Here is a 14,578-nt window from a genome sequence, read left to right as displayed (position 1 = left end):
ATTATTATTATGCGATTATAAAACCCAGGAAATAAACATTGATTGTGTTGCCCAAAAAATCCGACTATCCAACGGTCAACCAAAAAGGTGTAATGGGAATCTAAGCAGATAGTGTGTCAAATAATGCAGCTAGTAACAAACTATGTTGATGTCAACAAAGACATGATTATATATGACAATTTCATTTGAAATTTTTGAACGTCTGTGTGCTTTCCATCAATCAATTTCTTATTATTATAAAGGTATTTGCATAAGATTCTCCCCCTGGAACTCCATCAATTCACACACATTAAGGGCGTGTTAAATACACCATATCTTGAGAAGATCACATCAGTTCTTGGCATCCCTTACGTCAGCTGGTTGAAATTAGACATATAGATTGGAAAAATACATCATTACTCTAAGACTGGAAAGATTTGATGCATGTTGATGCAACTTATGAGTTTTGATCTATTTAATTTTGCGGTTGAATAATGTGCCCCTGGCTCCTGCCCCATGAACTAATAGTACAAAAAGGAATTCAAGGCCCTCCACAACCAGCATCATTACACCTTCACTCATACACTCTCCTCCTACCCCAAACTTAAATATTTTCTATCGTTGCCTATGCCGCCACAAGAAATGCCTCTTCATTTTACAGAGGAAACAAGACTTAGGTGCTTTCCTCATTCATTCTCCCAAAAAAATTTGGTGCACCATATTCCCCCAACACCCCTGTTTCCCACCAAATCTCGATCCAAGATCCATGTTCTCCCATACCTCCATTTTGTATCGTGTCCTTGGGAAGCCCGTGACTCGAGTTACCTCTCCCCCCATCATGCGACTTATTTTCATATCGAGACATTTGAGAGGGAATTTGGGTAATGACTACCAACAAAGCAATAGATGAGGAGGGTTTCCAAGCAAAATTCTTCAAGCATGGCCTTCATGCTATGGATAATCACGTGATTGAACTATTCAACCATGTTGTTCATACAAGTTTCCTATAGGCTTGGTCACTTGTTAGTATGTTACCACTCAAACTAGTAGGGGTCCTAGGAGGGGTTCATATAGAGCAACTACTAGGTCAAGTGGCAACAATGGAGCAATAGCCCACTGTCACCTTAGTTAAAGCTCCCTGCTCTTTATAGACTTTCAGTGATGGAAGGAGTCTCAGTATTAAGAAAATCACTAGGAAAAATATATCAATGGTGTGTGGATAGTGATTTCAAAATCCTATTCAAAGGAGAGACTCTAATGTTGGGGATTGCTTGCTTTAAGAGCAAGGTGAATGGCTCTCCAAGAACGGCTAGAAGGAGACCTAGACCTAGGGACCTAGGGTGTAATGATCCTAAGCAGGAATACAAGTGATATAAAGCAAATAATCTGTGCAGCGGAATATAAAAACGAAATACACATTAAACATCCATTGAAATGCTGCAAATAAGGAACTACTGAGCCATTTTATTACTTTTCTAAAGGAATACAATGGATAATAAGATGGTGCACCTGGGATTGTCTCAATGGACAAGCATGACCAAACCCAGGTGAGAAAATGGTTGAACTGAAGCCTATCCAACTACTGCACCAAACTGCACTGCGCTGCCCCAGAAAACTGCCTTTCTGCTGAAGTTCGAATGGCTGAAAGGTCTACTTCCTATGCCCAGAAAATTATATACTTTTAACCCCGAACTCCTTGGCCTAAACCCAGAAAAACCCACGAAGGATTTTCGCTAGTCTAGACTTCTAAACTTCGAACCCCTTGGAGCCCAACCTCAGCTACAACTGCAAAACTCAACCTGCTAGAAATTGCCTGTAAATCCTCCCGGAAATGGTCCCAAAGTGTTGGGTTGACCCCTACTATCAAATCTCTGACTTCCCGGATGGGCGCTCGACCTATGGCACCTGCTCTTAAGCTCCACAAAAACTGTTGGAATGGCCTCTATGATGTCCCCAAGCCCAACAATTCGAACTGCTGGAATGTTGGCTCTATTGCCACCAAAACTCAAAGAATGTTGGCATATTGTTGCTCTCTCAGTCCACCAACTCTCCAAGCAAATACTTTATCTCTGATGGCTCCAAACTCCCCCTGCGTAATCTCCAGCTACCCAGAAACACGCACTCCCTGTTCTACGTTGAATGGAAGTGCTATAACACACCCCTGGAACTCCTAAAATACTTGTGGAACTACCTCTCTAGGGCGGGCACAAAAGGTCCCCAAAGTAGAGGTTGAACCTCCCGCTTGAGAGATTTGTGGCTAAACAGTCGGTTGACTCAACTAAACAGCAGAGCGAACAGTCAAGTAATTTTGTTTGCAAGATGTAAGAATGAATCCCAAAATGAGAGTTGCTCCCTCCTTATAACTCCTTGGGCCTCCCTTGCCTCATGTGGGCCCCTCCATCCACCTATTCGACTTCCCTCCAAGCCATTCAAATGGCCCAGTCCGAATTCTCATGTGGGTGGCCCCCACATTCCACTAGCAACCAAATAAAGTCGAATTGCCTCCTAAGTCCCTAAGTCGAAAATGATGGGTTCTCTTCCTTAGCCAAAATTGTGCAAAATTGTGTAGCAGCACCCTGTTACAAATGTATTTGAGAAGGGACATGACAGTCCTCCCCTCCCAAATGTTGCTTGCCCTCAAGCAACCTCAAAGCTTAGTGCTCCAAAACGTGTTCACCCTCCCAAGTGGCATCCTCATCTGGCAAGTTCTTCCAATGCACCAAGAACTCCCTGATGGTCCTGCTCCTCAGTTTCCTTTCCCTGCTCTCCAAGATGGCCTTAGGTTCTGAAACCAAGTGGCCCTCATCATCTAGTGGGGGTAGACCAGCGATTGTTGCCACCTATTGTCCCAACACCTTTTAAAGGCATGAGACATGAAAGACATTGTGGATCTTGCTCCCCTGAGGCAGCTCTAGCTCATAAGTGTTGATTTGGGTAGCAACGAATGTGCTCTAGCCATGAAAATTGGTAGAGAGGCTAAAGCACATGAGATCTCCAAGACCCAAAAATGGTTTGCACAGATTGTACCCAGTTTGGGAGATATTAAATAAATTAATATTTTTAATGGAGTTCCTAAGTCTAAACTTAAGAAAAATAAAATATTAATGGGTATTAATATAAAACTGGGTTAGAAGGTTCCAAAAGTCATGGATCAAGCCAAATCTAATCTTAGCCGTTGCTTAGAGATTTAATTTCGATCATTGAAGGACCAACGAGAAAAGTATAAGAGGAGGCTTGAGGGTCCGCTGGAAAACACACCAGAGTGATCAGTCATTCATTTTGCTAGAGCGGGGTTGCTAAAAAAAAGTGAATCAGTGATCAGCAGCGAGAGACAATGAATACATTGCAGAGAGGCAGAGTTAGTACCAGAGAGACAGCACAGAGCCTAGAGAGGTTGTCGCAGAGGCAGCTGAGTGCTACGCAAAAGCAGCTAGAAGCTACGCAAAGCCAGAAGAGGCCAGCGTGGGTGATGCAGAGGATCTAAGGGCTGACACAGAAGCTTCAGTAGTTGCGCAGAGGCTAGTAGCGCTGACGCAGGGCCAAGAGGCAGCGCTGGGAAGATTTTTGTGGGGCAAACTAGGTGCTGGTGAGCCGGGAAGGGTGACGCAATCCCTATTAGAGTGACGCAGAGAAGTGGAAGTTGCAATTGTAGTTGTGGGATCGTTCATCTGGTGATTGATTAGCCGAGATATCTGTCTCCGAGGAGAGGTACTACTGTCGAGGGAATTCTCTGTTGGGTGATCCATTTCTGGCACCCTGGTTGTATTCTGAAAACTGCATAATAATAAAACCCTCTGAATAGCTGCACCGATTTTCCTGCATTGGGTTTTTCCGGGAACATTGGTCCAAAAATAACAATGTCACTTGTGTGCTTATTTTCTTTCAGTTGATTATCTATAGATGTGGATACTGTACTTGTGTTTATTTTCAGTATTTACATGGTAAATAACTTGTTAAGTAATTAAACAAGTAGGAAGAAATAAACTAGATAGTACAGGAAGAATTTCTAACCGGTTAAACTTAGAAATTCCAACAATAAGTCACCTCTCCAACTCATCTAATCACCCGGTAGGGCCCAAACAAGTGTGGTTGTAGCTTCTTGGCCCCCTTCTGCTCCAACGTGGACTGCCTGTAAGGTTGTAGCCGGAAGTATAACAAGTCCCCCTCCTCGAAATGCCTCTCCGTCCTATGCCGGTCTGTGTATACCTTCTGCTGATTTTGGGTTGTCACCAAGTTATCCTTGAGAGCCTTAAGGATGTCCTGGCTCTCCTGGACCCAATCTTTGGCCTTTGGGGCCCAGCTGTCTCCAAAAACAATGTCAGCAAAAGATAATGCATCATATCCATATAAAGCACGAAAAGGAGTCATACCAATGGACATGTGGTGGGTGGTGTTGTAGCAATACTCGCCCAGATGCAACCACTGAATTCAAGCCCTCTACTGACTAATCACGTAGTTCCTCAAGTACCCCTCCAGCCACTAATTAACCCTCTCGTTCTAGCCATCTGTCTAAGGATGGTCGTTGGTGCTAGGAGTGAGCTTTGTCCCGACCAATCTAAAAAGTTCCTGCCAGAAGCCTCGCATGAACCTGTTGTCCCTGTCACTCACAATGTTCTTGGGGAGCCCATGCAATCTAAAAATCTCCCGAAAGAACAGTTCACTAAGATGATCCCTCCTATGAATCTCCCTCCTTCCCAGCTGAGATTCCGGGTTGTAGCTCCTCCCCTCAAGACCCACGAATTGACTGAATTGGCCCTCTGCGTTGTCCTCTAAGCCTGGAATTCGAACTGTTGGTTTGTTGCCTTCTCTTGCCCCAAAACTCTCCCTGAATGCTGGCCCAATGATGTCCTTCAGATTCCTTGGCCTCTCTGGCTAATGGTTGGCCCAAGGTAACTCTTTCCCTCACTGCGTGTTCTCACTGTTGGCCCAAAATACGCACTCCCTGAAGATAGTTGAATGATTGTGCTATAGATACTCCCCGGAACTCTTCGAAATGTTGTGGAACTGCCTTCCTAGGGTGGCACTCGAAGTCCCCTGAAGGTAAGGTTGAATCTCCCGCTTGAGAGATTCGTGGTTGAACAGCCAATTGACTCGGCTAAGCAGCTCGAGCAAACAGTCAAGTAAAATTCGATATACAAGAGTGAATGAATGACCAAGTGAGAGGCTCCTCCTCCTTATGACTTCGTGGGACTTCCTATGCCTCATGTGGGCCCCTCCAACAGCTATATGAATTCCCTCCAAGCAATTCGAATTTCCTAGTATGAATTCCCACGTGGGTGGCCCCCACCTTCCACTAGCAAACTAATCTGGTCGTATTTTCTCCTAAGTCCCTAAGTCGACACTGCTTGGATCCTTTTCCTTGGCAAAATTGTGCAAAATTGTATAGAGATAAGCCTGTTACAAATGCCTTTGGGAAGAGACATGACAAATCCAATAAAAATATCATCTCCATCATATGAGTTGTCCAAGATGGAGTTTGGCCCTAGTTGCCAATTTTAACAGGGAGAAACCCTCAGTGTTTCCCAGTTTCAGTGTTGAAATATACACCCTAGATTGAATATCTCCCAAACTACTTATCCAAATTTAGTGTTCTTGTGCTCATTGGAAAAGTATTTGATAGTACTAACATCTCCAATCAAATCCTTTGAGTTTCAGGTCCACTAAAAGCCATTTTCAGGCCTTAGAAGTGGCCTTCTTCTCATTGGTCTGGTGCACTCCTCAGAAATACAAAAGTTACAAGTTTGAACAGCAAGTATATTATTTTCTTACAACCATATAGAACAGATATAACAGCGCTACTTTGTCTTCTATTGTGGTAAGAAGCTCTCATACTCAATTTGTGGCATTTTCAAGCTTGTTTTCTTGGCATATTGAGTATTTTTCTTTGTTGGTCTGCAATATTGGTTTGTTGTTACATCATTAATCAGATCAGAATTTGGTTATTTAACTAACTCCTACCTCTTCCATATACTTCATCTAGGCATTGGTCTATTATTTCTTTGGTTGAGTTGTGTGTAGGGATATCGCCCATGGCATTTAGTGGGAGTTGGCCTAAAGCGAGAGGAATATGTTGAGGTGACATTGGGCATACTCCTAATAGTGCTTACTATATAGCAGTCTTTGTTGAACCTTGCCAACACTGCTAGTTTGAGCGGTAACAGCTCTCTCCGTTGCGGAAGGTTGCAGAGGCCGTACGAAGATACATTTGTCCTGGTCTTCTTTGTTGAAGAATGTAACTAGTGTCGGTCTTCATAATTGTACTTGAGTCATGATCTAATATATTTATCAAAAGGAAATTTTATTATTAATAAAATTGACTTATTAAAGCATGGGTTTCATGCTTGGGTCAATTATTTTTAGGTTAAAGCCTCCATTACAGGCTTCTAGGGTTTGTGTCAAGTGTTCTTGTCCATGTCATAATGTAAGGAACCCTTCTTGGGATTTATTTTCAAAGAAAATTTTATTTTATTGTAAAATAGGTCAATTAGGCCTCCTCCACCAAGTTGGCCTCAAAACTAGACAAGTCGGCCTAAAATTGGGCAGCAAGATCACTATATAAAGGCAGCAACTTGACCTCATTTGTCACTCACTCACAACAAGTTCGATCTGCAGTTACTGGGCCAAGAAAAAGTGTGAAATTCAAGGAAGAAGGAGAAGAAGGATAGCGAAGAAAAAGGACTCTTTCAAGCATAAAAGTCGAAATTTTCTCTCTTTCCCACTCATGTGAAGCTGTGCAACTGCTGGAAGAGGGTCGAAATTCTTTAGTAACTGGGAAGCTGAAATTCTATTGTAGGAGGTCGAAATTCTGCAACTGAGAAGTCGAATTGCTGGATTGTTGTTGGGCTGAAGCTACTGGATAAGAAGAGTCTACTACATCGTCTTGGAAAGCTGACTTGGTGGAGGAGGAAGGTTTGTTGGTCTAGGGTTTTGGTCCATCTGAATTTGAATTACTGAAAGAAGAGTTCTTGACTGGGTTTTCCCCTATATAGGGGTTTTAGCCCTGTTTGTCTGCCTACCTCTGGTGTCCCTCATCTTCATATTTTGCTTTTGATAATTGCTTGATGAAACAAAGATAAAATAAGAACATAAGAAAGTTAATAAGAACATAATAATATCACAAGTAATTATCAACACAAGAAAATTTGTCTGCCTTTCTAATTTTCTAACATGGTATCAGAGCTAAGATGAAGAAAAAGGAAAAAGACGAGTCAAAGATCTATTAAGGAAAAGGAGATCAAAGGAAGGTCATTAAGGAAAAAGGATCATACAAAGAAACAAGCCAACTATCTACAGAAACTATGACAAACTCAATGAAGGGAGAAAACAAATTAGAAGGGGCCTCCAACTACAGGGCTTGAAAAAAGAGAATAGACCTCATTCTCGAAAAGAACAAAGTTTTATATCTTGTTAAAGGAAAAGTCAAGAAGCCTACTGATGAATCAAGTGATGCAAAGAAAGCTAAGTTTAGAGAAATTGAAATCATGGCTATAAATCTAATAGTGGATGGAGTTAAGGATAACCTAATTCCATACATATCCAACATATATTATGCTCAAGAAATGTATGAGGCTCTCTCCAAGTTATTCACAATCAAAAACATTGGTCAAATAGCAAGCCTCAAGAACGAACTAAGAACTGTTAAAATGGCAAATGATGATACCATCTCATCATACTTTATAAGGATATCTAGAATCAAAGATTAACTCCAAGCAATAGATGAAGTTGTCCCAAAAAAGGAGCTTGTAATTACTTCCCTTCTAGGACTACCAAAATCTTGGAGTGTCTTTGCATCAGAACTTAACAATTCGAAGTATACTCCAACATTTGAACAAATGTGGAATGCCTATAGTCAAGAAGAAGCCAGAATATTGTTAGTAAACAACAAGGAGGACGATGAAGAAGAAAACACCTCAAATGCCTATTATGCTCATCAAAAGAAGGGAACCTTCAAGAAGTTCAAAGGACCAAAGAAGAAAATGGACCTATCAAAAGTCAAATGTTAAAATTGCCACAAGATGGGTCATTACAAGAGTCATTGTCCTGGGAATCCAAGAAATAAGAAGAGAAATAGGAACCAAGCAAATGTCATTGATGAAGGTCCATCTAAGAAGAACAAGACTGAAGAAGAATCGGAAGTCAAGGACCTATACTACTAAGTCCTCCCTTTCACATATCCTCCCTTGGTCTTCTATTCTAAGTTCTGAATTTCCTTTATGTTTTGATTTCTAAAATTTGTAGGTCTAACATGTTGTGTTAAGACATTTTTGAATTATTTTTATAAGTTGTAGGTATCCCTCAAAGATTGAATTAAGAGGGAGCCTCCATCATTTACCAAAAGATAAGTATCTTGTTCCTTGTTTCATCTTTTCATATTTAGTTTCTTCCTCACATTAAGGTTTGTTTGTATTATATGCTAATAACTTGTTCTTCATGACTTTCCTTGGTAGGAAAAGCTTGCAGAATGCACAAAGGCTATGGAGGAGATCTCAAAGGATAAACTTGAAGCATGAAAGAAGTTCTGGAAGTCCATCAAGAATTGAAGTCCTACCAGCTTGCTAAACGCTCAAGAGTTATGGAGGAAACTTCAAAGGATAGAAGCATGGAAGAAATTTTGCCCTTTAAGAATTGATGCCCTACAAGGTTTGTTAAAGAACATCTCAAGGTATGTCTTAGACTATAAGCTTTGTTACAAAGTTCTCTTCATAAAAGGTATGTTCATTCTCTTTTAAATTTTGCTTTGCATTACTAACATCGTTATGTCTAGGGTTTTGAATCTCAAGAGATTCTTGTTTGGGTGATTAATCATTAGATTGAATCTACCCTCATTACATTATCATTATTATGGAACCCTAAACAACTCTCTATAAAACCCTAACCTTAGGGTGTATCAATATTGGTTATGAAACCCTAGTCTACTTAGGGTTGATGATGAAGTCTAGAAATCCTATTTTCCTGATGATTAGGCTTTTGATATAGAAACCCTAGTTCTTTAGGGTTTGTTGTTAATACACTGTAATCCTAGACCTTTAGGGCTTGGTAAAATAGGGTTTATGAGCTAAACCATTGTGAAGGGATGAAACCTTAGGTGTGTATTCGTCTATCTGATCGAAACCCTAGTCTTGTCAAAATTGTTATATATCTAACTTTGATGTATTAATGTTTGTGTCTTGGGTTTTCCTAGTGGATATTGTTGTGATATGCTAGTATATGATTACGAAATCCTAGATATGTATATATGAGTATGTTGACCTATTTGTTGTTACTCATGTTCTAGAATTCTAGAGTTTGTAACAATGCCTTAGTAATGATTGATTTTCTAGGACTTGATGATATTATTCATATGTTTTGGTTTTGATGATGAAAATCTAGGGTTTGCAACAAGCCCTAATAGAGTCTAATTGTTATTTGATAGTCACAAAGATGGAATCTAGGGTTTACAAGAATAAGAGTTTGATTGAGTTGCTTTAAGTCTCAACAATATGATTTAGGGTTTATAACAATAATCCTAGCAGAAGATTGAGGTATGTTTCTCTTATTAATCATGAACCTAACTAGGTTTAGGTATCATATGTCTAAAGTTTGAATATTTTAATGCTTCGATTATAATGACTTGATTTTTGGTATAGTTAACTTCATACTTGTATTTGGTTGTACTTGTTATTAAAGGATTTGCAGGTACACAATCTTCAAGGTGATGAAGATGATAAGCATGATGAAGGAAGATGACCTTGATACTGTAAGAAAGAATGAAGACATAAAAGGTTCTCTGATATTATAGAAGAAGAAAGTAGTTGATCTCCCTAAGTTAAGAGGGAGCCTGGATAGAAGGAAGGATATCTTTCCCCAGGAAAGAGGGAGGGCACATTATGACAATGAAAGAACTTCAGATAAACTGAGAAAGTACTAAGGATATATTTGGTGCTGAAACAAGAAGGACAAAGCTTTTGACAAAATTGTATATAACTTAATGATACTGGCAGCATCTGAATATTTGAGGACCCCGAAGGTTTGTATTTACTTGTTTGTATGTTTGAAAGATTATTTTTAAATGGGGTTTGTGTTTGTACAGGTAAATCTCTCCATAAGAAGGTCAAACACTTGGGAAGCATGCTTGGACAAATGGATATATCTAGTTTATTAGGGAGAGTTGAAGCATCTAATGGTGGATGCTTGGGAGGACATCTAGTCGGCCTATGTGTTGATGTCTAGATCTCAAAGAGGGAGGGTGGCGTTGGTCATGGAGCTCTGACCTTGGATACGCACCTAGATCCCTGGGTTGATGGTTAGCAAGTAAGCCTGATGGTACCTAGACTGGCTGAAAGCTTGAGTCCATCTTAGTCCCACCCAGATAGATAACCTTGGTCAGGTATCTAGTCTGAGGCACTAAGTGTGCCAGAACTCTTCGTAGTTCATTTTGGAGATCTTCCATGTACCTTCATATATAGGTAATTATGAATACCTCCCCAGTTATGAGGGAGTGTTGAAGAATGTAGGTCAAATCCTCCATTGCAGGCTTCTAGGGTTTGTGTCAAGTGTTCTTGTCCATGTCACAATGTAAAGAACCCTTCTTGGGATTTATTTGTCAAAGAAGAAATTTATTTTATTGTAAAATAGATCAATTAGGCCTCCTCCACCAAGTCGGCCTCAAAACTGGAAAAATTGGTCTAAAACTGGGCAGTAGGATCACTATATAAAGGCAACAACTCGACCTCATTTGTCACTCACTCACAACAAGTCCGATCTACAGTTACTGGGCAAAGTGTGAAATTCAAGGAAGCAGGAGAAGAAGGATAGCGTAGAAAAATGACTCTTTCAAGCATAAAAGTCAAAATTTTCTAGATTGTTGTTGGGTTGAAGTTGTTGGATAAGAAGAGTCTACTACATCATTTTGGAAGGCTGACTTGGTGGAGGAGGGAGGTCTATTGGTCTAGGGTCTTGGTCCATCTCAATTTGAATTACTAAAGGAAGAGTTATTGACTGGCTTTTACCCTATATAGGGGTTTTAGCCCTGGCTGTCCGCTTACATCTGGAGTCCCTAATCTTCATATTTTGCTTTTGATAATGGTTTGTTGAAACAAAGACAAAAGAAGAACGTAAGAAAGTTAATAAGAACATAAGAATATCACAATTAATTATCAACACAACAAAACCTTTCTACCTTTCTGATTTTCTAACATTCTTCATATCTTCAATCACATTATACTCCAGGGGTTTGTTGTCTGTAGAAGTTGGTGATGTAGGATTATCAGCAGGAGATGAAGACTTAATTTTTTGTGTAGAGGTAGAGGATTTGTTATTCTGAGCAAAAGTTGAGGTTTTCGTTGTGCTCTGTGTGAGGATGGGATCAACCTTGGTATTTTGTGCAGGGGCGGGGTTTATTTTAGGCACATACTTAGTAATTTTCGTATTAGTTTGGGGTGGCAGCAACTGTCTTAATAAAGATTTACCTTTGGCAGGATGACAAGTATCGAGGGAAGGTCCCTTATTGCGAAGATTATAATTTCTCAAGGCTGCCTGGGTGACTTGGCTTTCTCCTAAAGAAATTTCCCCAATGGTTTGGGTATCAATATCTACTATCCAGTCCCATAGGAGCCCTTCATTGGCTTCTTCTTCAGTTGTGTTCCGTTCATCCTCAACTTCTTGGGCAGACTCATCGAACGGTACTACAGTTGCAAGAATTGATTAATAACAAATGTCATGGAGTTTCCCCACTGAGAGCAAGTTTTCTCAAAATGATTGGCTTGATGATACGAGTAAAAGTTAGCCGTGCCAAAATCATCTACATTCAGGTTCACATTCTAACTATTGATGAGTTTGCACTGGTTGTTGGTTTTCTTTTGAAAAAGACAGAAAGGTCTCTGCCAAAATGAACTTTCTCCTAAGTTCTTCAAATCAACTACTTCATTTGACAGCTTCTTCACCAGTTTGAGTACACTTTCCAAATCTAGAGCCTCTTTCTCCATCAACTTATTTAACACTAGAGGATTTTTCCATTCTTCTTTAGGGGTATTGCCTACAAGGGATAGAATTTCCTTCTCCACTTTTATAGCTTCCTCGAAGTTTTGAGTGAGGGTATTCTTCTCTCCCCTCTTCACAAATATAGCTATAGATGGGTTTAAGGCTGAAGTGTAATACTCTATGGCCATGGGATTGACAAAGTGAGTCTTTGGAGATCTTATTCAGCGAAGTAGTGAAATGTTGATTGAAATCCTTCACCTTTTCCTTCTTCACCATCTTGATCAGGATAAGTTGCTTGAGAAGAGCAAAAGCTGATTTTTCTTTATCAAATTTTCTAAGAAAAGCCCTCTCAAAGGCATCCCAACCAGCTATTGAAGCAGCAAGTAGATTATAGTACCATGTGGATGCTTTTTTCTCAAAGGTATAAGGAAACAGCTTGCAGACCACATCCTCGTGTTGTACATTCATCAGACATAAGGATAGATAGAAATTCTTTATGTGGTCGTCATGAGTGACAATTTTTTTAGGATCATAGTTTGGCAAGAACCTCTTCGGTCATCTAGAGAGATCATGCAGGTTGCCTGCAAGAGTGAGGACTCCTTGAGATTGTCGATTGAGGAATCCAAGGGCTCCTATGTCGGTTGAGGGCACATAGAATGTCATTAGATAGAACAAAACGGAGATGTTTATACATGAGTTTGTACTCCTTGCTATAGCATCAATTTGTGGCATAGACGCTAGGAGTGGGGACACATGTATGATGTTTAATGGTGTTGAGGTAGGAGTAGAATGTCAACCCCCAAATGATCTTAGAGAGAAGGTCAACCGTAGCCTTGGCTCTTCCGAGGGGAGAGAAATGGGTGAGAAGTGGGATCAGATGAGGTGAAAAGTATAAAAATCAGTGTACTCAATGTCAAAATGAATTGTAGTACATGGGGTCGGAGGAGGGGGTCATAATAGAGAAGGGGGTGAAGAAACCTTAGATAACATCCCATCTACAAAGATCCTAATGTTTTTGCTCGCACAAACTCTCAAGAGCTTTATGAAAGTTTCAGTTAAACTTATGCACAAAGGATTTCCTTGTGGTTCTTCCCATTGAAAGAACAAAAGGTCAAAGGCAGAAAACGCATATTATAGAGGTTACACTAGTCTTTGGGATAAAGTACACTTTGTTTCCGAACACCTAAACTTCCGTAATTCATCTAAATACTATGACACTCACCTCAACTCCGCCTCCAGTTTGACTGCGTCTCCCAAACCTTCCCCTCCACCTTTCGTTAGAGAAGTGTTATAGCACATCCAAAACTCCTTGGGAAGCTACGTCTCCTCAGAAGTTCTGAGAAGAACTAAATTTTTATATAGGTTGGGATTTTGAGTTCAATTTTTTTCCAAATAGCATTATCGATGCACCTGCACATTTCTCCCACCTAGAATGTAAGAGGGCCTAGTTTTTAGAGGTGCAATTATTCATAATGATTTATTTTATCCCCTTGCCACACAAGAAAAGACATAACTGTAGGTTATCTCAGCTTGCCAAAATCACAGATCTCTATGATGGACTAAATTACACCCCTATTTTTATACAAAACCCTGCAAGTAGAGATGTATGCTCTGCGTCAATTTTAGACGTTTCATTCCAGCTAAACATTCAATAATTAGGTGTGGCAGAGTGAAGGATATCTGGTTACAGCAAATAAGTTTAACAAAATTAGAGTGTGAATTAATACCTCAGGTGTAGCGCGAGGATAATGGATTCCCGCTGATATAAGCATTCTTCTTTGGCCATCTATGATAACAGCCCGGTGATCATAGGACACGTTGAATGGCTTGTTCAAACATTGTACTGCAATGAAATTGCTTCCACTCAACACAAACAATATTATGAAAGCGCAGGCTGATCCTCTGCTATCTCTCATAATTTTACCGCCTGGATTCGTACCAAAAGCGATGCTACCCATTCTTCAAGTCCTCCAGTACAATTCAATACTTTTAAAAGGCACTCGCTACACAAGAAATGGCAATATGACTCAACCCTCGATCTCTAACCATGTAGGATATCCCTTACAAAACTAAAATCATTTGTCATCACTCGCGTCCTAAAAGCCTAACTGTCTTCTTTCTTTTCTTCCCAAAGAGTAGGAGGACAATTGTTGCTGGCAGCATATAATGTATTCAGTTATTCAGTTTTTCATTTACTTATTAAATTTTGTTGACTGAAAAAAATAAAGTCTATCCAAATTTAAAATATTTTATTACACTAATTTTATTATCAAAAATTCAATCGGATGCCTCTCCTAATTCAATCGGACAGCCTCATGTCAATCCTTCTAAATAGAATGAAACCACATCAAAACGACCCTGAACTTTCAGTCCAAAGATCAAACCTCGTTACCAAAAAGTATCCTTAATACTTACATTAAATAAATTAGATTGTTACGGCTATGGGTGCAGCTACCATCATGATCTCAAAAGACTGATAGAACGTTGTTTTCGTTGAGTGTTAGGTGAGCGTCTAAAAGATTTAATATACGTAAGAACATAAAAAATTATATATATAATACATCATAGAAATATAAAAAATTATATATATAATACATCAAATTATATATATAATACATCACATCTCTATGTAGTCTTAAAT

General features: G+C 39.7%; 1 protein-coding gene across 1 annotated transcript in view; it reads right to left on the bottom strand.

The window, feature by feature from the left end:
• Window positions 1-14,306, bottom strand: part of BGAL9 (beta galactosidase 9) — a 474,420-nt gene extending 460,114 nt beyond the window's left edge. Inside the window, exon 1 of the mRNA XM_089453307.1 lies at window positions 13,665-14,306. Coding sequence (XP_089309433.1) covers window positions 13,665-13,895 — 231 coding nt within the window. The 5' untranslated portion in view covers window positions 13,896-14,306. The remainder of the gene's footprint in view (window positions 1-13,664) is intronic.
• Window positions 14,307-14,578: the final 272 nt, after the last annotated feature.

Source organism: Pinus tabuliformis, chromosome X (genome assembly GCF_031772625.1).
Source record: "Pinus tabuliformis cultivar Carrire ecotype Pingquan chromosome X, CPIR1, whole genome shotgun sequence".
NCBI classification, from domain to species: domain Eukaryota; kingdom Viridiplantae; phylum Streptophyta; class Pinopsida; order Pinales; family Pinaceae; genus Pinus; species Pinus tabuliformis.
Note: the sequence above shows the minus strand (reverse complement) of the source record. Positions and strands in the feature narration are given on the sequence as shown.